General features: G+C 38.2%; 2 protein-coding genes and 1 non-coding gene across 3 annotated transcripts in view; 2 read left to right on the top strand and 1 right to left on the bottom strand.

The window, feature by feature from the left end:
• Positions 1 to 14,464, top strand: part of LOC122058002 (uncharacterized ATP-dependent helicase YprA) — a 55,835-nt gene extending 41,371 nt beyond the window's left edge. The window contains exons 20-27 of the mRNA XM_042620374.1: positions 2,890 to 3,006; positions 3,217 to 3,372; positions 4,780 to 4,947; positions 5,086 to 5,159; positions 5,414 to 5,582; positions 13,425 to 13,520; positions 14,068 to 14,130; positions 14,244 to 14,464. Coding sequence (XP_042476308.1) covers positions 2,890 to 3,006; positions 3,217 to 3,372; positions 4,780 to 4,947; positions 5,086 to 5,159; positions 5,414 to 5,582; positions 13,425 to 13,520; positions 14,068 to 14,130; positions 14,244 to 14,330 — 930 coding nt within the window. The 3' untranslated portion in view covers positions 14,331 to 14,464. The remainder of the gene's footprint in view (positions 1 to 2,889; positions 3,007 to 3,216; positions 3,373 to 4,779; positions 4,948 to 5,085; positions 5,160 to 5,413; positions 5,583 to 13,424; positions 13,521 to 14,067; positions 14,131 to 14,243) is intronic.
• Positions 14,465 to 15,923: 1,459 nt separating this feature from the next.
• On the bottom strand, positions 15,924 to 16,005 carry TRNAS-CGA. The gene has a single exon. It is a non-coding gene; the product is annotated as a tRNA-Ser (tRNA).
• Positions 16,006 to 23,598: 7,593 nt separating this feature from the next.
• Positions 23,599 to 25,096, top strand: LOC122057219 (cytosolic sulfotransferase 12-like). The gene has a single exon (XM_042619243.1). The coding sequence runs from the start codon at positions 23,765 to 23,767 to the stop codon at positions 24,749 to 24,751; it is 987 nt and encodes a 328-aa protein (XP_042475177.1). The 5' UTR covers positions 23,599 to 23,764; the 3' UTR covers positions 24,752 to 25,096.
• Positions 25,097 to 26,251: the final 1,155 nt, after the last annotated feature.

Below are 26,251 nucleotides of genomic sequence, written 5' to 3'. Positions count from 1 at the left end.
TTTTCACAATCTGGAACCCTAGAAGAAGGATTTTGATCGAAGGGGAAAAAACAGAGGCTGGAGGGGTTGCCCTGTGGGTTTCAGTAGGATCGAAGGGATGGGGTGCGTGAGCGATTTTTTTTTGGCTGTCAGACCCCTATAAAAGGGCTCGATCGCAGGAACCTGGGAGAAAGAGGAGGGCGGCGAGACAAGGGGGATTGATTCTTCTCTAGGTAGAATTGGTTCTCTTTTTTTGTTCTTAGTCTCTGTAGGAACTAGAATAGAGAATGGGCAGGGAAGAAAAGAGATGGGGAATGGGGATCCTTCGGCTCTAATACCAAATTGATGGGGTAGCCTTAGGGAGAAGAGGGAAAATCGCCCAATAGGGGGAAGGGGAATCACACAATGCACGAATTCACTAATTCTACATAAAATTAACTCTAAAATCAAACATTGAGTATATGCAAGTATATAAAGGGAAAATAAAAGACTCCTACTTAGACCCCAAAACTGAAATTGACTCCTACTTAGACTCCGAATAGATTCCTACTTCTCTACCTCCTACGTATCCTACTCAAAGATAAATAAAAGACATAATATAAAACTAACTACTACCAGACCTTGTTGGACCAAAAACCCGGCCTGGACCGGTTCTTCTTGGCTCTTCGCTTCCAAAGTCGGTCATATTGGTCCAACCAGGTAAGACCAGCCACATCTACATCAACCTCTAGTTTTCAAGGTTGATCTCCATAGCTCTAACTTAGCATTATTCCTTGCTTTAGTCTCGTCTATTAAAACAATGTCATTGCTAAGAGCATACACACCAAGGGACCTCGTCTAGAATACTCTTAATTAATTTATCCATGATAAATGCAAACAAATAGGGGCTTAAAGCCTATCCTTGATGTAACCCAATCGTAATTGGGAATTCCTTGCCTTGACCTCCCAAAGATTTCACACTAGTTATCACGTCCTCACACATCTCCATGATTATATCCACATATGTACTCGACAACCCTCACTTTACTAGGACATGCCGATTAAATCTCTACGAAATTTATCATAAGCTTTTTCTAGGTCAATAAAGACCATGTGGAGATCCTTCTTGTGGGCTCTTTAACTTTCCATAAACCTTCTCAATAAGTAGATAGCCTCTGTTGTGGATCTACTTGGCATAGAATCAAATTGGTTCTCCGAGATCTTGGTTTCTCTGCTCAGGCGGGCTTCAATAACCTTCTCCCATAGTTTCATAGTGTGACTCATTAGTTTTATGTATCTATAGTTATTGCAGCTCTGAATATCCCCTTTATTTTTGTAGACCAGGACTACAATGCTTCTCCTCCAATCATCTGGCATCTTTATAGTGTTCATAATCCTGTTAAACAACTTGGTTAACCGAACAACCCTACATACTCTTATGCTTTTCCACACTTTGATTGGGATCTCATTTGGTCCTAGTGTCTTGCCTCCTTTCATCTTTCTCAAGGCTTCTTTAACTTCCGCCACACTAAACCATTTATACATATTTATGATGTGTGGAGTCTTGTTGAGTAAAGCAATCTTTCAGGTCATTCCTACTCGAACTATCTCAATTTAGTAAGGCACTAATATGCTCATCCCATCTCTTTTACTCCTTATCACTACAAGACTTTTCCGTCATCACCTTTGATACACCTCATTTGGTTGAAATCCCTATTCTTCATTTCTCTCATTTTAGCTATCTTATAGATAGCCTTTTCCCGTTCTTTTGTGTTTAGGTTAATATAATGATCCTAATATTTCTTTGTCCTAGCCATCCCACAATCTTCCTTAGTTTCGGGCATCATAATACATCTTCTTATCTTTTGAATCTTTAGTCCTTTGCCATGTCTTCAAATAAACTTTCTTGGTCTTAATGGCCACTTGGACCTCCTCATCCCACCACCACGTCTCCCTCTTGCCTCACAACTAGCCTTTGCTTCCCCTAGAACTTCTTTGGCAACCCTCTTAATACAAGTCATCATCTCGTTCCACATCACATTGGTGTCTCCCGCAAAGTTCCATTTTCCTTGTTTGACCACATTATCAGCTAATGTATTTAAAAGACGACTTTCTTTGTTATTACCAATTAAGGACAGACTCTTTGGGTAGTTAAAATAATGCCCTCCTCTTTAAAGTTCTCTGTTTTGTCCCATGCTTGTATTAAATTCCAGATTTGACATGTCCTTTAAATTTTAATTACTGCTTTGTCCCGTTTCCTACTTATCTTCCAAAAAGGATGTTATACTTTCTAGATATTTAAGAACTGCCACTACCATTTGTTGACCTGTTTATCATCTGGATGGACCCATAGGGTTATTGAACCTGGGATTGCATCAACTGTCCTGATAAGCTTATTGAGACGGGCTGAGCTGATGAATTTTTGCCAAGTGAATAACAGATGGTTTGGTCATCTGCCCTGTTAATTTATTAATCTAAACATACAAGGTAAGAATGCTACTAAAATTTCATGGGGATTGATGTAACTTTGTCTATATATGATACTACAGGATTATGTTGCAAATTTTGCAGCCTTGCACTCAAAAGTTTTCCTTTTTCTAATATCATTTGATGGGTGAGTAAAGTTTGTCTGATAGCATCAGTAAAGTAAAACAAATAGAAGCTGGTTGGATGACATATCCTATGAGCTTCCAAATTAAAAAGGGTGAAAATGTCATCAATGGTTTTTAGGGGATTGTATAGATTAAACTTCAGGTTTCTGTCTGGAGATATAAATAGGCAAGTAGAAACAGAAATTGTTCTTAGGGCTATACTTTGGCAGAAGATTGTAGTTTTGGCCCTTACTAGTGTGCATAGAATGCTATATCCTTTATTTGATGTTGTGCAAGTAGTAAGGTAGTTGACTTTTCTATATCTCTCTTTCTTTTCCAGAAAAAACCTTCACATGCAATTTCTATTCGAGCAATAGAGACTCAGAGATACAAAGTAATAACGAATAAAAGTAATGAAGTCCTTGAAGAGATTGAGGAAAGCAAGGCCTTCTTTCAGGTAGAACAATTGTTATTCCTATTCTGTATTTAGTATGCAATCTTTGGGCAGTTCAGCAATCAAGCCTTTTTATGATAATTTTGTAATTTCAGTACCATGCGTTGAAGAACCATTTTCATCTCAGCTTTGATGTGCTTTACACCCCTAAATGTTTCTGCCTATTAATCAATGTACCTTCAATTGTGATTTGGCCACTATTTTATCTTTCAGGTTTATGAAGGGGCAGTTTATATGCATCAAGGGAAAACTTATTTGGTGAAGGCCTTGGATTTATCAACAAAGGTTGCTCTATGTCAAGAAGCTAACTTGAAGTATTACACAAAGACACGTGACTACACAGATATTAATGTCATTGGTGGTGCAATTGTATGCATTTCTCTTATTTATTTATTAATTTTTTTTAAAATAAATACTCATACAACATATTTTTAGACTCTTAGTGACGTACATGCTTATTTGTGAAGTATAAATTTCTGACATAGTGACATGTTGAGTTTCTGAGATTTTTAGTTATAAATTTTTTCAATGTTAGAAAAATGGTTGATGTCCTGACTTAGCAATGACTTTCTGTTCAGTTGTTTCATTTCTCACTTTTCAATAACTTCTATTCAGGTATAGCCTTTTCAGCAGCATTCTTATAGACTGATTCTGATGTTTCTAGCTCTTTGGGGTTAACGGTCTAGTGGTTTTATTTCGACTTACTAGCTTCTCTGCATTTGTTTTCTGTGGTTATCATTTTTCTCGTGGATAAATGCCAGTTTTTATTTGTTTAATAATGTACATTTTCATAGGCCTTACAATTTTTTTGGGGGGATAGAGAAGATTATTTTAAAATTAACACACTCGAGCCCCAACCCACATTTGATCCCAAGACACGGCTAGACCTAGCCAAGGCCCTTACCTATTGTGCTAGATGACACCTTTACAGGCCTTACATTTTGAATACCATTTTTAAGCATGTGCATCATTTATTCATTTAGATCACAGGATTAATGGATTGAGCACAAAGTGAAGACTTGTAACGTCAGTGTACTATGATGTGCCTGTGGATGATTTATTGGAACATTAGGGAACCATCTTCACCATCCAGTTGCATACTGTCTCCGGAAGCCCAAAAATGCCCATTTTCTTCATCCAAATTGGGGCTTTAGGGAGGCACTGTCATGGAAAATGATATCATTCTATCAGATAGTTGAATATTTATTTCTGAGATCGACTCTATTTTCTTCCAAAACCTTTCTTTTTTCGGTATTCCGCTCCGCTAGCAAGGAGCGCCGCGTGCAGAGCGAGAGAACGAAGTGGGCATAGTGTTGGTAACATGTTGTGTAGTGACAACATAACTCGGATATTTCTACATTTCTGATTATGTTAACCCTGTTTTTGGAAGAGGAGAGTTTGGGGTACCTTATACGTATATATAGAAGTAGGTAGGTAGCTGTGTGAAATTTGTACATTTTCTGGCTATGTTTCACAACTTGTGACTGGAGAGGGAAGAACCATCATATTTCGCTCAAGCTGCGAAGTTTCCCCTTGCACCTCCCTCTCTCTCTCTCTCGATCTAACAGTGGAAAAGAATTTTCTTTGGGGGACAAGCACAGTGTAGAACAGCACTATATTGAAGTATCCACATTATGATGTTCCTAACAATGGAAGATTTTCTTTGCCCTTCCCAACAACTGTAACAACGTGATATAGATATTGCAAAGAGACATTCTTGCCAATTCTCTTTCTCTCTCCATCACTGATTTTAGTTTTGTTTTTACTGTTTCTTAGGCTTATCCAGCAAGGATTTCTGACGTGCAGCAGAGGAAAACATCTGCCCAGACAAATAACTGCAAAGTAACTACCACATGGTTCGGCTTCTATCGTATTTGGCGTGGAAGCAATAAAATTTTTGAGGAAGTAGAACTTTCTCTCCCTAGATATTCTTATGAATCACAGGTGTACATTGATTCCTCATGGGTGTTCTGATAAATAAATTTCATTTTGTTGTTTTCAAATGTTGTTGGTTCTAGCATGCTGATCTATTTTTTGTGGTTCTTTCCATTTTTTATTTTCTTTGTCTCTACATATAAACAGGCAGTTTGGATTCAAGTTCCCCAATCAGTAAAAGCAATGCTTCTTGTCATGCGCTTTCTTAATACGGTGCCTCTGTAAGTTTATTGCATGAAAACTTGCAGTTTCAAGTAACTTCTCTGAGAAGACTGCTGAAAGTTGTTTATTTCAAGTTTGTCTGATCAATTTCTGTAGCAATTTTTTCCATGAGAACATATGACGTGTTCTATGAATATTTTGGAGTAATATATGGACATCAATTTCAACTTTTCTCTTTTTGATTTCAGGTTTGTTTCTGACTGTCATCTTACCTTGAAGTAATCTGTCTATAATATGAAATTCCATGGAATTAATTCCTAATGGATCTAAAGGCCTTGTTTTCTTTTCTTGCATGTAGTTATATAATGTGTAACTCTTCGGACTTGGCTTCTGAGTGTGCGAATCCTCATGAAACCCGTGATTTTCCAGAAAGAATTCTTTTGTATGATCAGCATCCTGGAGGAATTGGTTTATCAGCTCAGGTAATTATTAGATAGATTCCTTTACTTGTGTCTAGGGCTGCAAGTGAAACTTGTTTTCCACCTTATCCACCTCTCATTTGGAGTGTAAGGTTAAATATTTTACACTATTTAGCTTCGGTGGGTAGGGTTAGGGTAAGAGTTTCTTTCATGTGCCTTACACATTTACCAGCCTTATGTTTTAATAACATGTATTATTGATGCAGATTGATCAGGTCTGATGAATTTGATTGGCCTGCGGGTAATGGGCCCACTAATGAGTTAGGATGGATCTGATGGTTCAGATTGCTCAGATTGCTCTGATCTGATCTCCTATCTGATGGTCAGATCTTAAGATAATAATAATCAGATCTGAATGATTTGTTTCCAGATTTAATCATAAAATTAATTCCCAAGTAGTTGAATCGATGGAGAAGTTGAGGCAGAGGAAAAGGAGTGGTTGATGGTGGACTGATGAGAGAGAAACAGGGTACGGCCTAGTACTAGAAACAAGGAGAGGAAGGGGACACTAACCTGAGAACAAGTAAAGAATCTGGAAATAGGAAGTGATCTCAAATACTACCTTGGTTCAACATCTGAACAGTTATAAAGAAACTGATTCTGGCCTTTAGGATCTGTTTTGTTGTTCTCTTTTGAACTAGTTGAGCAATTTTCCGACTTCACATGATTTTGACTCTTGAGCTAGCTATTGCTAGATCTCTTTTTTTTTTTTTTGGGGGGGGGTGGTAGGGTGGGGTTGGGAGTGGCTGGGTATGTATGGGCTGGCAGTGACAATCTTTAATACAGTAGCATACTTGTGTTAAAAGGGTCATACATGGGTTGGTTAATAAGTGGGTTGTTCCCTCCAACCTAACCTGCCCATTGACCGCCCCTAATCTGGATGAATAGAAGTTCATCACAGACATCCGAGGAAAGTTGAGATACGGAGCTTTTAGTTTATCACAAGTAGGGCTAAAATTGGGGGTTGCAAAACTGTGAATGAACATTAAAATTGCAAACAAAAACTTATGAGCCTACTGGGCAATATGTAAATTTTGGAGGTTCTAACTTTCGAAATACTATTCGGTCCCAGAAATTTCTTAGGGTTGAGTATGAATTGGTAGGTATTTACTTTCTGGATATATACACTGTTAAGTTTGTCTCGAATTCTTGACCAGTGTTGAAGATTGACCCGCTTCGACATAATTTGGTGGCGACCTGAATGAGAAGTTTTCTGAGATCTGTGATGGAAGTAGAGGGGTTAGGCCGATAGGATTGACTGCGACCTGATGGGTCGACCCGTGACTTGGAGTATATAATGTACTGTTGTCTTGTTGAGCAAGTCATTGTATTTTGGGGGTTTTTTCAAGCTAGGGTTCCAGCGCAAGTTTTCTCGCCATTGCTTGGGTGTAATCTCTCTTTTGCATAGTGAAACATCTTCTTCTTCACCCAAGGACGTAGCAGTGTAGCACACCACATTGGTGTGCGAACCTCGTTAAATCTGTGTCGTGCGGATCTTTTGTCTGTTTATTCTCTTATTTCTTGGTGTTCGATCTAACATACACATCTATATGAGGACAAGCACAACAGTTAGTTCTAGCCCTCTCTACCATGCCAATAGAATAAATCTGCTAGCATATAAAAGTATAGAGATGCTCCTACACAGTTTGCTGCCAACCCCACCCCCCCCACAAAAAAAAGAAAAAGGATAAAGAGGGGTGGAGAACTTTTACTTTATTACGAAAGATAAATAATGTACAAAATGAAAAAAATTTATAAAGCTAGGTTGGGACCTTTGCTTTGTAATCCTTGAGAACCTTCTATTTGGATTTAATTTGGGAAAGGGTAAAAAAATAATAATATACCCAATCATGTTTGAACACTGGTAGATTTACTCTTATCTACTAGACGAATAATAGAGGTACGGTATACCATTCTTTAGTGCAGACAGTCCTATTTGTTGCATCAATTACTACTAGTCAACCAAAAAGAGTGCATCAATTTGTATTGGTGCTTTGTAATACTTGAGAACCTTCTGTTTGGATTTAATTTGGAAAAGTGTAAATAAAAAAAAAAAATCCATACCCAATCATGTTGGAACACTGGTTGATTTACTCCTATCTACTAGATGAATAATAAAGGCACAAGCATAGAGAAACATGGTATACCATCCTTTAGTGTGGGCAATCTTGCTTGTTGTATAGGTTTGTAAACATAAGGAATTGGATTTCCGTTACTGAAACTGAATGTTGATTTCCCTTCATGCTTCATATAATCTTTGTTGATATTGAACAATGTTTCATACTTAATTTTTGTTGAGATGATCGTAATTAGTTTTATTCTTACCTTAGTTAAGTTTTATTTTTTACTATTTACTGTAGTGAATCTTGTAGATAGGGACGCTTAGTCAGCGTATCTTGTAGATAGGGACGCTTAGTCAGTGTTACTCTACTTTCCTTATTTGATCTATTGTAATCTTCTTATAAATAAGAAAGACCTCTGTCATTACTGACAAGCCAATTTATTCTCTAAATCTCTGATTCTCAACTTGGTATCAGAGCCAAAAACCCCTAAAAGTTCTTTTTCCTTTTTTTTTTTTTGGTTTTCTTCTCCGCCCATGGGGCCCCTCACCTCCTAGTCTAGCATGGTAGACTAAATCCCGTTCCATGCAAACCTAACCTTGACTCACCGCACCTACATTCGTTGGCACTGCGACTCCTTGCACCTTGTCGTTGCCTGTGCTTCCTCGTGCCCCACTGCTGCCTATACCTCGCTGTCACCTTCCATTGCCGCTGCGCCTCTCATCGAAGCAGCCACCTACACCGCTTGCTGTTGCTGCTTGATACCGCCTATCGCCGCTATTGCCTGTGGCCTATTGCTGTGCCTCTCATCGCTGCTGCTGCAGCCATTGCCATCGCTTGGCTACACTGCACCTTCCTGCCGTTGCCATCACCTGCTGCCGTTGCCTACCTGTTTGCGCCTTCTTGCCCACGCTGCCTGCCTGCGCCTGTGCCTGTGCCTGTGCCTGTGCCTGTTGTTGCCGTGCTCTCTTTCCACTTGTGCTTTCTCTCTTCGTTAAGCTATGACTACTATAAGTAATGATGACAAGGATGTTGTGGTACCTACTGAGGCCCCTGATGGACGTCGTTCAAATGCTCAGACCACTCTTCATCCTGGACCCATCAAACTTAACGGTCAGATGTACCTCACGTGGTCTCGGGCATGTCTTCTTACTATTCGTGGGAATAACTTCTTTGGTTTTCTCACTGGAGACACTCCTCAACCGACTGATCCTATTGTCACTAACATCTAGTTAGTCAATGATGCCATTACTATGTCTTTTTTGATAAATTCTATAGACCTTGGGATTAGTCCAAGCTTTGTCCTGTTCAACTCTGCTAAGGATCTCTGGGATGTAGTGAAGCAAACCTATTCTTAGGGAGGGAATTATACCTAAATCTATGAGATTCGCTATACTATTCGTTCCACCACTTAGAAAAGGGTTGTCTCTCTCTGCGTATTATTCCACCTTATGCAGCCTTTGGTAAAATTTGGATTGCCCTACTGATGCTGGTACACTTTAGACAGAGCGTGAAATGGAACGGGTATACGAATTTCTAACAGGTCTCAACCTCGAATATGATCAGATCAGGGTACATATATTGGGTCGTGAGACTTTTCTGACTCTTCTCCAGGCATATAATGTGGTTCTATCTGAGAATCATCGTTGCTCTGTTATGCTACCCTCTACAGTTCCTGTTCGGTCTCCACTATTGGCTACTCCAATTGCAGAAACCCCGTCTAAGGGTTCTAACCCTCCTCGAGAAACTGTTAAATGTGATTATTGTGGTTGCCCTCACCATACCAAGGAAACATGCTGGAAGCTCTATGGTCCTCCCATGTGGGCGTAATAACAAAACTAGAAAACAAGGCCGCTATGCCCATTTGTTTGAGTCTATTGACAATGCCTCTACTACTGCACCGTTCTCTCTAGATCAAATAGCTGCCCTTAAGCTACTAATAACAGTTAGGGACGTCTCTTGCTCCTCCTGTGTCTAACCTTGCTCAAACAGTTAGTTTCCTTATTTCTTCCTCTCATTCTCCTTTATGATTACTTGATTCGGGTGCTACCGATCACATGACAAGTAGCTCTGAGGTCTTCCATACCTATATTTCTTGTTCCGGTCAGGATAAGGTACGTGTGGCTGACGGTTCCTTGTCCCCCATTTCTGGTAAAGGTTCCGTTTCCTGTACCTCTACAATTTCTCTTCCATCTGTGTTGCATGTCTTTAAATTATGTGCTAACCTTGTTTCCATCTGTCGCTTAACTAAGGAGTTGAATTGTTCTGTTCACTTTATTTCTACCCATTGCTTTTTTTGGGATCTGGTGATGGGTGCAATGATTGGGTATGGTCAGGTCCATGATGGGCTCTACTACTTGGATTCTCCACCGGCTGTGCCTCCTTCTATGGTAGCACATACTCTCCGTCTGACAGCTCTCTCTTTCTCTTTCTCAATTCCACCAGTGGCACTGTTGTCTGGGAGATCATTCTTTTCATATTTTACATCGTATGTTTCCTACTTTAGTTAAACATTGTGGTTTGGACCAACTTAAGTGTGTTGTATGTGAGTTTGCTAAACATACATGCACCTCTTATTTTCCTATTGAAAATAAAAGTGATAATTCATTTTTCTATTATTCATTCAGATTTATGGGGTCCTTCTCAGACAATTGATAGGAATGGCTTTCGTTGGTTTATTACTTTTATTGATAACTGTACTCGTCTGACATGTTGCATAATAAGTCTGATTCCTTCTCTTGTTTTAAATCTTTCCATGCCATGCTTCATACCCAGTTTGATGTCACTGTACGAGTCCTTCATAGTGATAATGACATTGAATATATAGATGGGGAGTATCAGGAATACCTTGATTCTTAGGGCATTCTTTCCCAAACTTATGTTAGGACCCTTGAACAAAATGGGATTCAGAGCGTAAGAATTGTCATCTCCTTGACGTTGCTCGGGCTATAATGTTTGCTACTAGTGTTCCTAAATATCTCTGGGCCAATGCCGTTCTTACTGTCGCCCACCTTATTAACCGGTTACCCTCTAGTGTACTTAACTTTAAGCCCCTATTTCTTTTCTCCCTAATCCTATAATTGTTTATAGTCTTCCTCCTAAAGTATTTGGATGTGTCTGTTCTGCCCATAATTCCTCTCCTTCAAGGTCCAAACTTGATACTCGGGCTCTAAAGTATGTTTTCCTTGGTTACTCGGCTTCTCGAAAGGGGTATAAGTGTTATCACACTCCTACTCGCTGCTTGTATGCCACTTTTTATGAGTCTGAGGTGTATTTCATGTCACCTCTTCAGGGGGAGAGTCCTAAGGAAGAGCCTTATTTTGTTATTAATACGTCTCCTATTCAGGGTATGCCTCCCGCTCAGGGGGAGCCATTAGATCAGCCTGTAAGAGATGTGATCGCTTACACTCGAAGGTCCAAGGAGCAAGACACCACTGGTAGCCAGCCATACCCTTCTGAAGCACCTCCATCAGATCAACCAGTATCAGGTAAGATTTCTCCCATACTTGATAATGTACCTGTTACTTCTTCAGAGCCTCCCATACTTGATATTATACCTCTTGCTCCTATAGTGGACGATCTTCCTATCGTTGTTAGAAATGGAGTTCATTCCTGCACCAAGTATCCCATCTCAAATTTTGTTTCCTATGCATCTTTATCTACCTCCTATAGGGCCTTTGTTTCTTCATTGTCTTTTGTGTTTACTCCACAGGGTTGGAAGGAAGCCATAAATGATCCGAAGTGGAAAGCTACAATGGTTGAGGAAATCCTGGCATTGGAGAAAAATGGTACCTGGGAATTTGTTCTTCCTCCTTAGGGAAAGAAATTAGTTGGATGTAAGTAGGTGTTTACGGTTAAGCAGAAGGCTGATGGGACAATTGAGTGGTACAAGGCATGCTTGGTGGCTAAGGGCTTTACCCAAACCTATGGGATTGATTACGGGAAACCTTTGCCCCAGTTGCAAAAATGAACTCTATCAGGGCATTGTTATCTGTTGCTGCAAATCTGGGATGGAATCTCCAACAACTGGATGTCAAGAATGAGTTCTTGAATGGAGATCTTGAAGAGGAAATTTATATGGATGTTCCTCCTGGATTTGGCACTCCTTCCAGTGCCGGACGTGTCTGGCTGTCTACAAGTTGAAGAAGTCATTGTACTGCCTCAAGCAGTCTCTTAGGGCATGGTATGGCCGGTTCATGAAAGCTATGATAAGCTTTGGATATAAACAGAGTCAAGTTGATCACACCTTGTTCACAAAGGTAAAAGATAACCAGGTGAATGCTCTAATTGTCTACGTTGACGATATTGTGATTACTGGTAACAATGATGAGGAGATTTCCAACCTTGAGGCCTTACTAGAAGCAAAGTTCGAGACTAAGGACCTAGGAACCCTTCGGTATTTCCTTGGGATTAAAGCGGCTAGATCTAACAGAGGTATCTTCATTTCTTAAATGAAGTATTTTTTGGATCTCCTTAGTAAGACAGTTATGCTTGGGTGCAAGCCTATGGATGTCCCTATAGAGGTTAATCATTAGCTGAGCAGTACAATGGGTGACCTATTGATAAAGAGAAGTACCAGAGGCTTGTTGGCCGTCTGATCTACCTGTCCCACACCAGGCTCGATATTGCTTATGTTGTGGGTATTGGTAGCCGTTTTCTTCATGATCCCAGGTCACCTCACCTTGATGTTGTGTTCCGGATCCTACGGTTCTTGAAATCCACTCCTGAAAATGGTATCTTGTATTCTAATCAGGGGCACTTGAAGATTGAGGCCTTTACTGATGCTGACTGGGATGGATCTATTGATGATCGACGGTCTACCTCTAGGTATTGTACTTTCCTTGGAGGGAACCTTGTTACTTGGCATAGCAAGAAACAATCCGTGGTATCTCGGTCTAGTGCTGAAGCTGAGTATCGCGCAATGCCTAAGGGATTTGTGAGCTGGTTCGGCTTAAGAGCCTACTGAGTGATCTCCTAGTTAATGTTGAAGGTCCTATGCGTTTGTATTATGATAACAAGGCAGCCATCAGCATCACTTGCAATCCCGTTCAACATGATAAGACCAAGCATATTGAGATTGTTAGACATTTCATCAGAGAGAAGCTTGACCAAGGGACTGCATGCATTCCCTTTGTTAGTACTGCAAATCAGTTAGCTGATGTGTTTACCAAGGCTGTTCACTGTAAGGCATTTCATCCTCTCGTCTCCAAGTTGGGCATGTATGATATATTTACACCAAATTGAGGGGGAGTGTTGAGATGACCGTAATTAGTTTTATTCTTACCTTAATTAAGTCTTATTTTTTACTATTTACCGTAGTAAATCTTGTAGATAGGGATGCTTAGTCAGCGTATCTTGTAGATAGGGACGCTTAGTCAGCGTTACCCTGCTTCCCTTGATCTATTGTAATCTTCTTATAAATAAGAAAGACCTCTGTCATTATTGACAAGTCAAATCATTCTTTAAATCTCTGATTCTCAACTCTTTTTAAGACAGTCATATTAGTAATGAAGTAAAGATATTATTGTTAAAATAAATATGTAAATAATGTATAGTATATGTAAAATACAGAAATGGAGCCTTTTTTTTTTCTTTTTAAATGTATGAATCACAAGGTCGATGCCTCATGCCTAAAAACCTGCAAACTTTGCTCTGTTATATGGGTTTATCACTACTGTTCAAGCTGTAAAGAAAATAGATGAGTTTTCTGTGAGTAGCTTTATGGTTGTATGAGAAGAATGGTAAAAAGTCCTTGACATTCCAGGTTGTTGGAACTGTGTAACAGGTGCAGCCGCTTTTCACAGAACTGTTAGCTTCTGCTTTGGAGCTTGTCACAACATGCCCATGCTTGGGAGCTAGTGGTTGCCCTAACTGTGTTCAAGTCAGTGTTAAATACCTCTCTCAGACTAAAATGACCTTTCAAGATTCTTCTTTCCCTCCGTCTTTTCTTTGGAAAAAAGGCAGGTCCTGCAGAGGGGAGTGCAGTTCTTTCACCCATTTCTGCCATGTAGTGAGCAAACTGGACAAATCTGAACCATTGAACAGGAATATGACACCATGTATTAGTTGGGTGTCAAATTTGGGGTTCAAGCAAATGACCCCACCCTGTATGTACATTTTCCTCTATTTTTCAATGGTCCAGAATTGTTCAGAAGTGTTTTTACACCATTTTTCTTCGCTTTGTTTTGACACTGGGCAAAGTTGGGTTGATCTCAAACTTGGCCACATAAGTAGGTGAGGGTGGGGTCCACCTTTCGCAAAAAAAATTGGGCCCCACCTGAACTACCATGTGGCAGATGGACCTGGATGTGCTCCCTTGCTCCCCCTCTTCTTTTTTTTGGGGGGGGGGGATTTGAGGGTTCAAATTGTAAGAAATATGACATCCATTTCAATAATGTCCTGTTGCTCAAGGTCTTTTCATGTTGCAGAATCTATTGTGCCATGAATACAACGAGGTCCTGGATAAAAATGCAGCCCTTATTATTCTTCAGGTTAGTTTATGTTTGATTTCAAGTGGAAGTTAAAACCACCCAATGGATGAAATACTTTTAGGCGCCTGCATCTATTTTCCAGCAAGGAGTGGTGATGTTGGTTGTCTCTGCAGGGCATTATAGAGGCTGAGGACTCGTTCCAAAAGTGGTCAGATTCTTCCAAGACCAGTAATACAGAAGAACATCAGCAAACTCTTTGACATCTCATTACTTTCTTTGTTGGAATATATACTTTTCAATTTTGTGTCCTACCAGGCCCCAGTTTTGCTATTTTTCTTTCTTGATAATGAAATTATTTTTGCTCACTTTTTAATTTGTAATGTCATTTCAAGTAGGTAGAGCTCAACATATCTAAATCTGAAAAATTGAAAATGGTGCCATAATTAAACAGTGTAGCTGGTTAAAAGTCTGGCATGTCCTTCGTCAGACCTTGGATCAAGACCCTCCACCCAATAACTTGGCAGAGCAGTGCATTCACCATTCACCATTCACCAATCAATTTTTGTAAACTACAAAAAACTGTCATTGGGTTTTTCACTCTATAAAATTGATCTAAAGGGAAAAAGAAATCTAAAAGGTAAAGTGGCTCTTGTGCCTAGATACGAAGTGGGCGAAATGACCCTCATGAAGGGTGGAAATATTGGATTCAGTTCGTCTCCACTTCATCCCTTCAATTCTCTTTTAATTTCCTCCCTGTGTGCAACATGTGTCCCATTATAATCCAATGGCTATGGAGGCTAGGTTATTCAAACCCTTTTATAGGAGGAGTTCCATCGTCTCTGTCCCTTAAACGAAGAAAGGAGAGGAGGAGGAGAAAATCTTGAAACAAAGAAGAGAGAAGAGATTTTCTTTGCATTCCTTTGTTGAAAAAATTCAAGAGAAAAAAAAAAAGGAACAATATCCTTTAGCGCTGAAGCATGTGATCAAGCATTCTGTCATCAATCGATACTTTTGTTTTTCTTTCCATTTGCTCTGTTTTATCCTTTTCCCTTTTCCACCACCCTCACATTTCTTTTGTTGGGGGTATTTAGCTCACTTTAGATATCATCGGCATACTTATAATTGCTTCTCTTATTAAGCAAACTATCTACATGAGAAGCTCCAATGATAACATCAGTGACCTGCAAACGGAAAGTTCAAAATCTGATGGCAAGGAGGAATAACGAGCATAGCACTTTAACAGTAGAAGAAAACGTTAGACAAAAGTCCTAATCTCTTTTTCCTTCTTCGTTTCAAGATTTTCTCCTCCTTCCCTCTGTTCTTCTTTGTTTCAGGTTGGGAGACAGTTTTCTCCTCCTTACTCCTTCATTCTTCGTTTCAAGTTGGGAGACAGACAATGGAGCTCCTCCTATGGGGTCAGATCGGGTTGGCTGAATGGTTATTTGAGGGGGAAAAAAGGGTTTGAATAACCCTAGCATCCATAGCCATAAATGAGACACTCGTCACATGCAAAGAGGGAATTGGAGGATGAAGAATTGGAGACGAGCAGAATACGAAAACATTGTCCCTGTTGACACTTTTATGCCGCTATCCTTGTGAAGTACAAAACCCACCACCACTTTGAAAGTTTGTTGAAAGTTGCTACTGAACCTGAATTGGTGAAACAAGGTACTGATCCGACAATCACATGAGTCACTTAACCGTTTGATTGTTATCAAATGTTTCCTCTGTTTGGCTATGGGTTCTTAATTGGATTTCATGAAGCTACTTTTCGTGGATCACGGCTAAACCTTTTTTCCTTTTTGGTAGGAATTAAAGATTAAACCTTATGAGAGTCAAAATAAAGAGATAGACGTCGACAGCAGGATTCGAACCTGCGCAGGCAAAGCCCAACAGATTTCGAGTCTGTCTCCTTAACCACTCGGACATATCGACGATGGCATGGTCAATTTTTAAGAGTAATTTATATAATGAATATTGATGAGATGACCAATTGAGAAGTTGGAATCAGGGTCAGGGTCAGGGTCAGGGTCAGGGTCAGGGTCGGGGTTGGAGACGGGATCGGTCAAGGTAAATACGAATCAGGTCTAGGTCCAGATTGGATAGTAATATCTTTGGGTTCAGTTAAAAAAATTTATATTTATTTTATTGTTTTACCCTTTGTCCATACCGATCAACCGATATGATATTAGCATAGACTCATGCTCGATCAAGGTTGATACCATTCTAAACCGACCAATTCAAGCCAATCCGATCCTCAAACCATGTTCATGACTCTTGCGTGCTCCACGATTGGTGAAACTTTGAAAAGTTATAAGGGCTATCACTCGATAGGATAAGAGAATACCTAAGGACATGACAATGGTGAGGGTTTTCATATAAATTTACCATTTGAAACAAATCACACTTATAAGTAAGTGTCAAAACCAAATCAAAACCAAACAGGCCATTTATACTAAATCCGTGAAACAGTTTAATTAATGATTTAGGTTTGGTTTCAATATTGAGTAAGTTTAAACTGTTTAATCCAAATCGAACTATTTAAAACCAATTAATATATACTTGGTAAATTAAGTCATTTATGGTTAGAATAAATAATTATGATAAGAATAAACAAATCCACCAAAAAATTAAAACACATTCGAACCATACCATTTTGAATAACATATTAAAACATAAATTATTAAAATATATAATAATAAAAATTCAATTCATTTTTAAGTTTATATCCATTTTGTAAAAATGTTAAAAGAGAAAGAGCCGTTTGAACAAAAAATAAAAAATCAAAATTAAACCAAAAACTTTGAAACAATTTATTAAATATTTGGTTTTAGTTATACCTAAAAAATCTTGTATCGAAACTGAATTATTTAACACCCTTACTTACTTGAAATGGTTATGATGTTATCTTCCTCTCCATCTTTGTACAGTATACACTGTAGCACGCTATGTAGTTACCTCACATGAGTCCCTACAGAATACCAAATGAAAAAGAAAAAAAAATAAAAAATTATGCAATGATCATGTGATATGCCATACCACATGACGTTGGATGCTGATCATTGAGTTTGTTTGGACATTATTGGCTATTCCATTAGTGATGTCAAATATTTTATAAGGAATAGCTTCTTCAACAGAAAGCTAAATCAAATCTTTACTATACAGCAATCAATCTATGCAATTTCTCTTACAAAATTAGCTCTCCTATTTTAGTGAAAAGGCTTCAACTTCTTTTGAACAATCTAACATCTTTCATTCAAAATGTTTTCATTGTTAGTTGTTGCATTAGAAATCTAGCTGATACCTCCGTCTTGCATAAGTAGATTTGGTCAAGAGAGGTCAAGATAGGTCAAGAATAATAATAAAAAAGGGTGAGGAGAGAACAATAATGAATGAAATAGTGAAGTGAGCCATACTTTGGGATTCTCCCTCTATTTATAGTGCAAGGGAGGGGAAAGTTTTACTTGAAGGCGATGACTTGCTCCCTAAGGTAGTGAGTATAGACACCCAATCTGAAAACCGACCCTAAACATTAATTCAAACCTAAACCCTAATATGGCTCGGAACTCTAATTCGGCTAAACCCTATCCGTGTTTGTTGTATTTAAGGTTTTCTATATACAAACGAATTGATTCTAAGTACTCTCTGACAGTGTGTGAATAATATGAAAAGAATTACAGAAATTCCCCAATTTACAATAGGGGAAGAATCCTTCCTCACAAAACCTGAATTTCATTGAACAAAAATGAGCTCAACACTCATGCCATTGGATACTAATCCGAAAGGCGACTCCAAAGATATGTGGTGAGCAAAAACCAGACCATCAGAGCTCTCAAAATCATGTATGAAAGCCAAAATTCCTAATTAGAGCACAGATTTGACGGTCCCACCAAATATGAAATTACCCTTTTGTCCCTTTTAGTATGGGCTTGCCAAATAGGTATATTCCATACTGGTGGGCTCGTAAAAAAAGATGCATTTTTATGGACCCACTGGATTTTACCTTTTTGGGCTCAAATTCCTAAATATTCATCCATTTCCCAAGAGTGTCTCAGATCGGGAGTCCTTCATTCAGGGCTTTTCAGAAGAACAATTTAAATTTAGGTAGATTTTTCTTATTCAGGTTTTCAAAGAACATTTTAAATTTAGGTAGATTTTTATTTTCAAGAAAACAAAGGCCACCATTTGGAGGAAGTGGATGATCTGATAGACCTATTTGAAAGACCAAAAGAGTTAGTAGCATTATCAAGAAGAAATCTAGCAGCAAGTTTGGTGGAAAACACCCCTCGTTTAGATAAATTACACCACCAACGATCCTCAATGGTATTAGGAACAATAGAGATCATTTTTTTTTCTTTTGTCAACATAAGAAGGAAGGCAAGAAGATAATATATTAATATTTCATCTAGCGGTTTCAAAAAAGCTTGGTCAACCCGAACTAGCCTTAGTCCACCCTGAACCCGAACAGGGCTTGAGCTGAGATTTCAGCCCATAGGGTGGGTTAGGGTTGAGATTTTCAGGACCAAGACAAGGTTGGGTTGGGCTTGGGTTGACCCAACCGACCCAACCCAACCCAACCCAACCCAACCATATTTATTAAATATATAATCATATAAATATGCTAATAATTATTAATGGGTACTTATAGAAAAAGGTCTTTCATTTTCTACAATCTACACATATGCGAAAACTTTGGTCTTTGGCCTTCGTAATGCATCAAGATCAAACAATCAAATAACCAATAGTATTGAGTTGGATTGGATTGGGTTAAACCCAGCCAATCAAAGTTCATCAGGACTGGGTTGGGTTGGGCTAAACCCTGACAGGGTTGGCCCTGGGCTGGGATATTCCAGCCCGACTTAGGGCTGGGCTGGGCTTGGGTTGAGTTAAGAGACCTTAAGGTTGGGCTGAGTTTTATGAAACCCAACCCAACCCGGCCCATTGATACCCCTATTTCCATCTATCTCCAAACATAAAATCACTAACGTAGGTATAAGAATCTCGATGAGGAATACAACTAGGAATGTTGAAACTAAGAACAATGGGTATCCAATTATCAGTCCAAAATAAAGTCTACTTGCCCCTGCTATCTTGATATAAATCAATTAATATATATATATATATATATATATATTTGGTAAGACAGAAGAATCAAGACTTATGAGGGAAGGTTTGCTGGTTGCTTGGGCCATGGGGACTTGTAGCCCCAGCCAGATCATAATTCAATGGCCCGCCCTTTTTCGTTGGCTCTTTTTTTTTTTTTTCCCTAACCGACGGAGACCAGATAGACCCATTAGGGGCCAGAAAGGGGGCACCTTATTGGGTCATACTTATTACTAACTATTAGCTATTGTTATTACTATTAAATTTCAAGAGGGTGGAGGGCAGGGGGTTGAATCAATGATCTTTCCTAGAATTACGCTGGAGTCTAACTACCTAACTACCTACCATTGAGTTAGAAGGTTATTCCCATGATGGCTAAATAGATCATTGGCAAGGATTTGATGAATTTCAATCATGGTGATAGTCATGTTCATGAGTTCAATGCATTAGAGCATAGAAAAGTCAAAAGATTATTGATTATTGATTTGAATCAATCATGATTCTGTTAATTCTTGATACATCTATTTGTATCACATAGAAAACTGATATATTAATTTTGACCATTGGATGCATAGGAAATGATCTATATTGATCATGTGTTAGATTTTATATCCAAATTCAATCATTTATCCTCCTATACGTATGTCCTTGAATCCCTTCATTATTCTATATGCCCTTTGGTAGTGCAAACACTTTCAATGTTTTATTATGCTATTAGGATTGGAACTTGACATCGGGATTGAATAAATGGTGTTTTGCATGTCCATCAAAATTTGGACATGTACCAAAAATATTCCTTCACAATTGGGTCAACCAGAAACCTGATCCATGTACTATTTTTCTAGAAAAATATTTTCTATCAAATATTCGATCCATTCCCACAACAAGTATGTATAAATGGTAGAAAACCAGTCAACCAACATTATCTTCTGGTTTTTGTTTATAGCCCGAATGGTTCACAGTTGAGAGACCAGATCAGGTTTATGTATGAGAACAATCTCATACATCTTTGATTTGTGGATTTAGAATCCATTTTCTCTTTCTTTATTTAATAGATTCTAAATTCACGGACCAAGAATGTACAAGATTGTTCTCATATGTGAACCTGATCCGGATTCCACAGTTGATGATGTTTCTAGCTAATTGATTGACTATGTTTAGGTTTGACCAATTAAGATTTTTCTTTACTGTCACATAGTACAATACTGATCTATTGTGGTTTGTCTCTGAAGGGCTATTAAAAGCCTTGTAGAGCTTTAGGTTCAGATGAATAAGCATGTAACTATTTCTCAATTGTTGGTGAAATCATTCTCATCTTTTTAAATGATGTAAATTTTTATTTATGATTGTGTGTGATTATTTCTTCTTTCTATTTATTGTGTTGTGATTATTTCTTCTTTCTATTTATTGTCTTTCTTATACCACAAATCTTGTAACCATACATGCATGTAACAAGCAGCTTGTTAATAGAGGTTGATAGAGTATCTGACATTCATCCATGAAAGTTAAGGTGCTGGTTCACAGTTCCCAACGTAGCTGATATCTTTTAAAAGAGAGAGAATTAGGAACACTACCACTACCACTAGCACCACCCTTTGGGCTTAGAAGGAATTTCGACTTTGAACATAGAAGTTGTTCAAAGGACATCAATTGAAGACATAAGAATGAAACCATAAAAGATAGTATGGACCTTAGCTAAAGATTTGAGAGAACGACATGACCACCTTGGTCCACATGAAAGTGGAAGTTTTAGTGTTGTTGATGTTTTCATCTGCACAACCGATCCCTACGGTTGGTACAGAAGTTAGAGTGCCTCGTACAAAACGTCAAAACCTTGTCCCTGGCATAATTTTTTTTGATAGGCAAAAAAGGTATTCCATGGTATTGATCATAGCCCCCAGGCCGAAGCCCTCTTAGAACAAGCAATATTTCAGTAGGACCAATGAATGATAGTGAAGTATACTAACTCAAACTAACAATCAGTCGGCTCAAGCGTTAATACGGTAAGGGCTTCTTTCTACTAAGCTAACGATCCATTGATTCTCCCATACATCTGCACATACATGTATATATTTTTTTAAAAATCCACATTATTAGAGATGACCAATTATGAAAGAACATATTTCATCCAGCCAATCCGCGCCTAAAAACAATCTCTGAAAGCGAAGTTACATAACAAAGTTGTCTGTAAAGTAGGAAGCAACCATCAATCATATCACAAAGATCAATCATTTACATCTTTAATCTGCATTATAAAACGAACTTCGAAAGAAATAATCAAATCATGGTACTACTTTAACCACTATGGAAAAGTTTTTTGTCATCAATTCATGTCTCACGTTCTAATTTCCTTTTTTTTTTTTTTTGGTTCTTAAAGCCAGCAAGTAATGACCATATATTTGGATGACAATCATGGCTCCCACAAGAAAGTGATCCTTTCTCATAATTTCAAGAATATTCTAAGTTGGATAGGAGGGTTCTATTGATGATGTGTGCAATGATTTGGTCTATGTTTAATTTCTGGATTTAAAAGATGTATTTTTCTCTTACGCGTGATTCTCATATTGAATAAATAATATTTAAAAAGTAATAATAATAATCTCACAACCCATACTAACTATTTTGTTATTTGATAGATGAATATAACAAAAAAAAAACAAATCCTACCTCCTAGTGTACCCTAAGTTCATATATATATGGGAAAGTGGAATCAAGCTGTGAAAAGATGCCTATGTCCCGACTTCACTTCCTTGTGTGTGTGTGGAACGTAGGGTGCACTGGGAGAGCGTTCTTTTAACCCATTATAAGAAATTAAGGAAAGTGTATTGTACGTTCAAAGATATGAAATTTTTATTTATTTTATTTTAGAATAAAAAATATTTTATTTACATCTAGAGATACAGTATGCTGTAGGGTCAGAGAATCCTTGCCCAAAAATTAATCATATCCAAAGTTGATCAGAATCAATTAGAACCTCACTGCCAAGAATATTAGTGGTAAAAAAGAAAAAAAAAAAAAGGCACAGCACAAAAACAAGTTTTAGATATAGAGATAGTGGATCAGTTAACCTGATTGCCAACAATCTTTACTGACCGCATGATGGATTGGCCAAAGGAAAAGAAGAGACGATGATAAGTCAGTACTATCTCTTTATTTCATTTCATTCATCATTTTCCCTTCAAACGATCCCTCAAAGAACCAACCAAAAATAGTACTAGCAAAGAGGATATGGTTTTTTTTTTTTTTTTTTTTTTTTTTAAATATAAATTCATTCAACTAAAATAACAGGGGTACATAAGATTCGGCGACATGCTAGCCAAAACCCGAGAAAAAATAGACATCAAATCCACCATCCCCCACCTGAGGTGTCAATTACAAGTTGAAATTGTTTATCGAAATGGAATCAAGTCATTTAAATCAAAATTGATAATTATTTATTAATCAGTTCAATTTTCATATAAAAAATAAAATTATTTATTAAATGATTCAGTTCAATTTTAAATTGATAAACCATTGCTTTGTAATTGAGTGAGATAAGAAGAAAAGAAATAAATGAAATATTGAGGACCTAGAGCTTATAAGGCTTCTTACAACATAGAAGCTAGCTACAAATTAACATGTATTTAAAGGATTCCATGACTGTGCTTCACTCAAAATCAATGGCCTTTTTAAAACTATAAAACTACCTCATGTTAGATCAGACATTGTAATAGATTTCCAAGGTTGTGATGCAGAACAATAATTTCATTCACAATATCAAATTTAACTTATTTTAATTATAGTTTGAGTGACTCCAAAAAGATAAGAGGAATTAAACTCAGAACCACACAATTCCTAAGGAAAAGATTCCTTGCCAGCTCCACTTTAACTTTCGTTTATAAACTTTATGATTAAATTATAAAGATTAATCACGCATAAAACATACTTTGAAGGGTATAAAAGATCAGTTACCACACGCCTTGGTTACAAACAAGTTTCCCATATTACTTTATTATTTTATTTCTATTTATTTAGTTTTTGGGGGTAAAAATTACTTTTTTCTTTACAAACATGTGTTTGCACACTGGTAACATCAAACCTTTTGGCCCTTTTCTACCCAAAAAAAAAAAAAAAACTTGTGGCCCTCTTTGTCTCTGTCCTGCTTGCGCTTGGCATGCGACTTTGGCAATTTAACAGATAAAAGGAAAAATTAATAATAATAATAAAAAAAAAATTTAACCTAGTAGTTATTAAAAAAAATAATAATAATTAAGCAATAATTCTTCAAGTACCACTCCAAAATCTCAAGAGTCGGTCAGTCATCTGCCAATCAACGTTTCAACCAAGCTTTTGACTTATTCTGTGATCCCTCCTATATTGAGTGGAGTGGAGTGGAGTGACTCAAACGAGTGACTCGGAGGGAATTGGACCCTTGGAGATTTTGGGGTTGGTGGTCCATCTGTTCTTTCATACCCTTTCCTACTTTTTCTCATTATATATACACAGATGTATGCAACCCAGCATGTCATATTATCTAATCCATCCACCTTGAAAACCTTCCCACTCAGAAATTTCCAAGTCCTTAGTTCCCCCGCGCCCTCAAACACCCAAAATGCCAAGCCCTCAACTCACTCCCCCTAAATATTTGTCACAAGAGGATGGACTGACCCAAGAATGCAAAACCCTCCTCTCCTCTCTCCCCAGAGACAAAGGATGGGTAGCCAATCATATCTTCCAGTACGAAGGCTTCTGGCACACAGCAAGGCAACTCCAAGGAGTTCTTACTTGCCAACAACACTTCCAAGCTAACCCAGATGATCTACTCCTCGTCACCCTTCCCAAATCTGGCACCACTTGGCTTAAGGCCATCACCTTCGCCATCATCAATCGCAGCCGTTATTCCTTCTCCGATCACCCACTTCTCACAGTCAACCCGCATGAGCTTGTTCCCTTTTTAGAGCTCAAACTTTTCCTTGAAAACCAAATCCCTGACCTCACCTCCATGGCCTCTCCAAGACTCTTCTCTACCCATCTACCATATGTGTCCCTCCCTGAATCTGCTAAGCAACTGGGTTGCAAAATGGTTTTCCTTTGTAGAGACCCAAGAGATGTGTTTATCTCAGCTTGGCATTTCACAAACAAGCTGAGACCCCAAGCAATAGGAACCCTTTCACTGGAAGAAGCGTTTGAGAGGTTCTGTAGGGGTGTAATAAACTATGGACCAGCCTGGGATCAGATATTGGAATACTGGAAACAGAGCTTGGAGAGACCTGAAAAGGTTATTTTTTTGAAGTTTGAAGAGATGAAGGCTCAGCCAAGTGTTCAGCTGAAAAGGCTAGCTGAGTTCTTTGGGTTTCCAATTTCAGAGAAAGAGGAGAAAGAAGGGGTAGTAGAGGAGATATTGAAGCTTTGCAGTTTCGATCATCTGAGCAACTTAGATGTGAACAAGACTGGGAAGATGCCTTCTGGGGAAGAACATAGTGCGTTCTTCAGGAGGGGTGAAGTGGGAGATTGGGTGAATCATTTTACACCCGGGATGATAGAGAAGTACGACAAAATCACAGAGGAGATGTTCCATGCATCTGGTTTACACTTTTAAGTGAGTGTCTCGTGAAGCTTTTCCTTTCATGATTCTTGTTTTAGTCTTATTTGTTGACCACTTTGAACGTCTGTCACACGTGTAATTGCTGCTTTGGTATGTTAAAGGGTGAGATCTACGGGTCTAGAGTCTACACTCTAGCCAGAACGGATCTAAAACTGTGTTATTTGGTCTTTTTTTGGACTACCTCTCTGGACTGCTTTAATTTTCACCATTTGCGGCTTGTACGGTTCTACTACAACTGCGTTCCTTTGTCCAAATCAACCAGAGTAGAAATTAAGGCTTTGAGAGTGTTCAATCGCCAAGTTTTGTTCAGTTTTAAATGCAAATTTAATTTCATGGGAAGTGTTTCTGTGGTGAAAAATATATGAGGAAACATCCACCGACATATCATGGGCTACTTTTTCTATTTTTATTCTTAATCATACTAATTACTGTTGGCTACTAAACACTAGTAGGGCCAATAGCTATCTATTCCTACACACACTCATCCACATATAATTGTATACAATAATTTTGGATCTCACAATTAGGTGTGTCAATTTCAGGCCCACACGGGTGGGGCCTGACTGAGGTTGACACGTTTATAAAAAGGTGATATATGTTGCAGCCACCTTAGCCCGATGGGTGCTCGACTGGCCCAATACTTTTACAAGTCTAACTTGAACTGATTCCTTTAAACCCGACCTACCTCAATCCCTTTAATATTACTTGTATTATTTATTTATTTTTTAATATTACTCATATTTAGTGTTAGGGCTATGTGATATGCACAGTTGAGATGGTGGTGATTGTTATCTGAACATTCATTTTTTTCAGACATAACTTAATTGATTTGAACTTGTTAAACTAGAGTTGCATAAAAGTTTAATTGATTTGAATTCCGTGGGTTAAAGACACTCACCTTAGTAACTTAGCTGCTTTGCCCATCTTTAATTTAATCTGTTTTAACTATTGGATATTTCTTTGTTATGCCTATTTTTGTCTCATTTTATTGGTATTTCTCTTTAAGCATATTTAAGAAATCAATTTTAAAGAGGATTTGTTTAAAGCCCAGTTAAAATTAAATAGGTTTATATCCTGGTTAAGGCCCATTTATGAACTCATTTAAAACCCGTTTAAAATTAAATAGGTTTATATCCTGATTAAGGCCCGTTTATGATAGCTCGATTAGATCCTGAGATTGACCAGCCATATCTGTACTAACTAAGCTCATTTAGCTAGACGAATGTTCACGATGCAACCTAGAAATTGACTGAACCCAACTAAGTCTGATGGAAACCAGCCTAACCCGATCACTTAACACCCCTACCCACAACCGCTTCTGCTGGACACCAACTCTTCAAACCATAGCTGCCGCTACTAAGACTAAGCTATATCGTTCGCAGGGTCACACTCCCCGCCGTAGAAAACTTTTTCCCTAATTTTACATAATCAAATTGCCCTACTTGGCTGGATCGGACATCTTATCTTGCCTTATTGAAATCAAAATGGAATAGC

The sequence above is a fragment of the Macadamia integrifolia genome, chromosome 12 (assembly GCF_013358625.1).
Source record: "Macadamia integrifolia cultivar HAES 741 chromosome 12, SCU_Mint_v3, whole genome shotgun sequence".
Taxonomy (NCBI): domain Eukaryota; kingdom Viridiplantae; phylum Streptophyta; class Magnoliopsida; order Proteales; family Proteaceae; genus Macadamia; species Macadamia integrifolia.
The sequence above is the reverse complement of the archived record's forward strand: the minus strand, read 5'-3'. Positions and strand labels throughout refer to the sequence as shown.

Excerpts from the sequence above, each read along its gene's own strand:
- LOC122057219 (XM_042619243.1), top strand. The coding sequence starts at position 23,765 with ATGCCAAGCCCTCAACTCACTCCCCCTAAATATTTGTCACAAGAGGAT.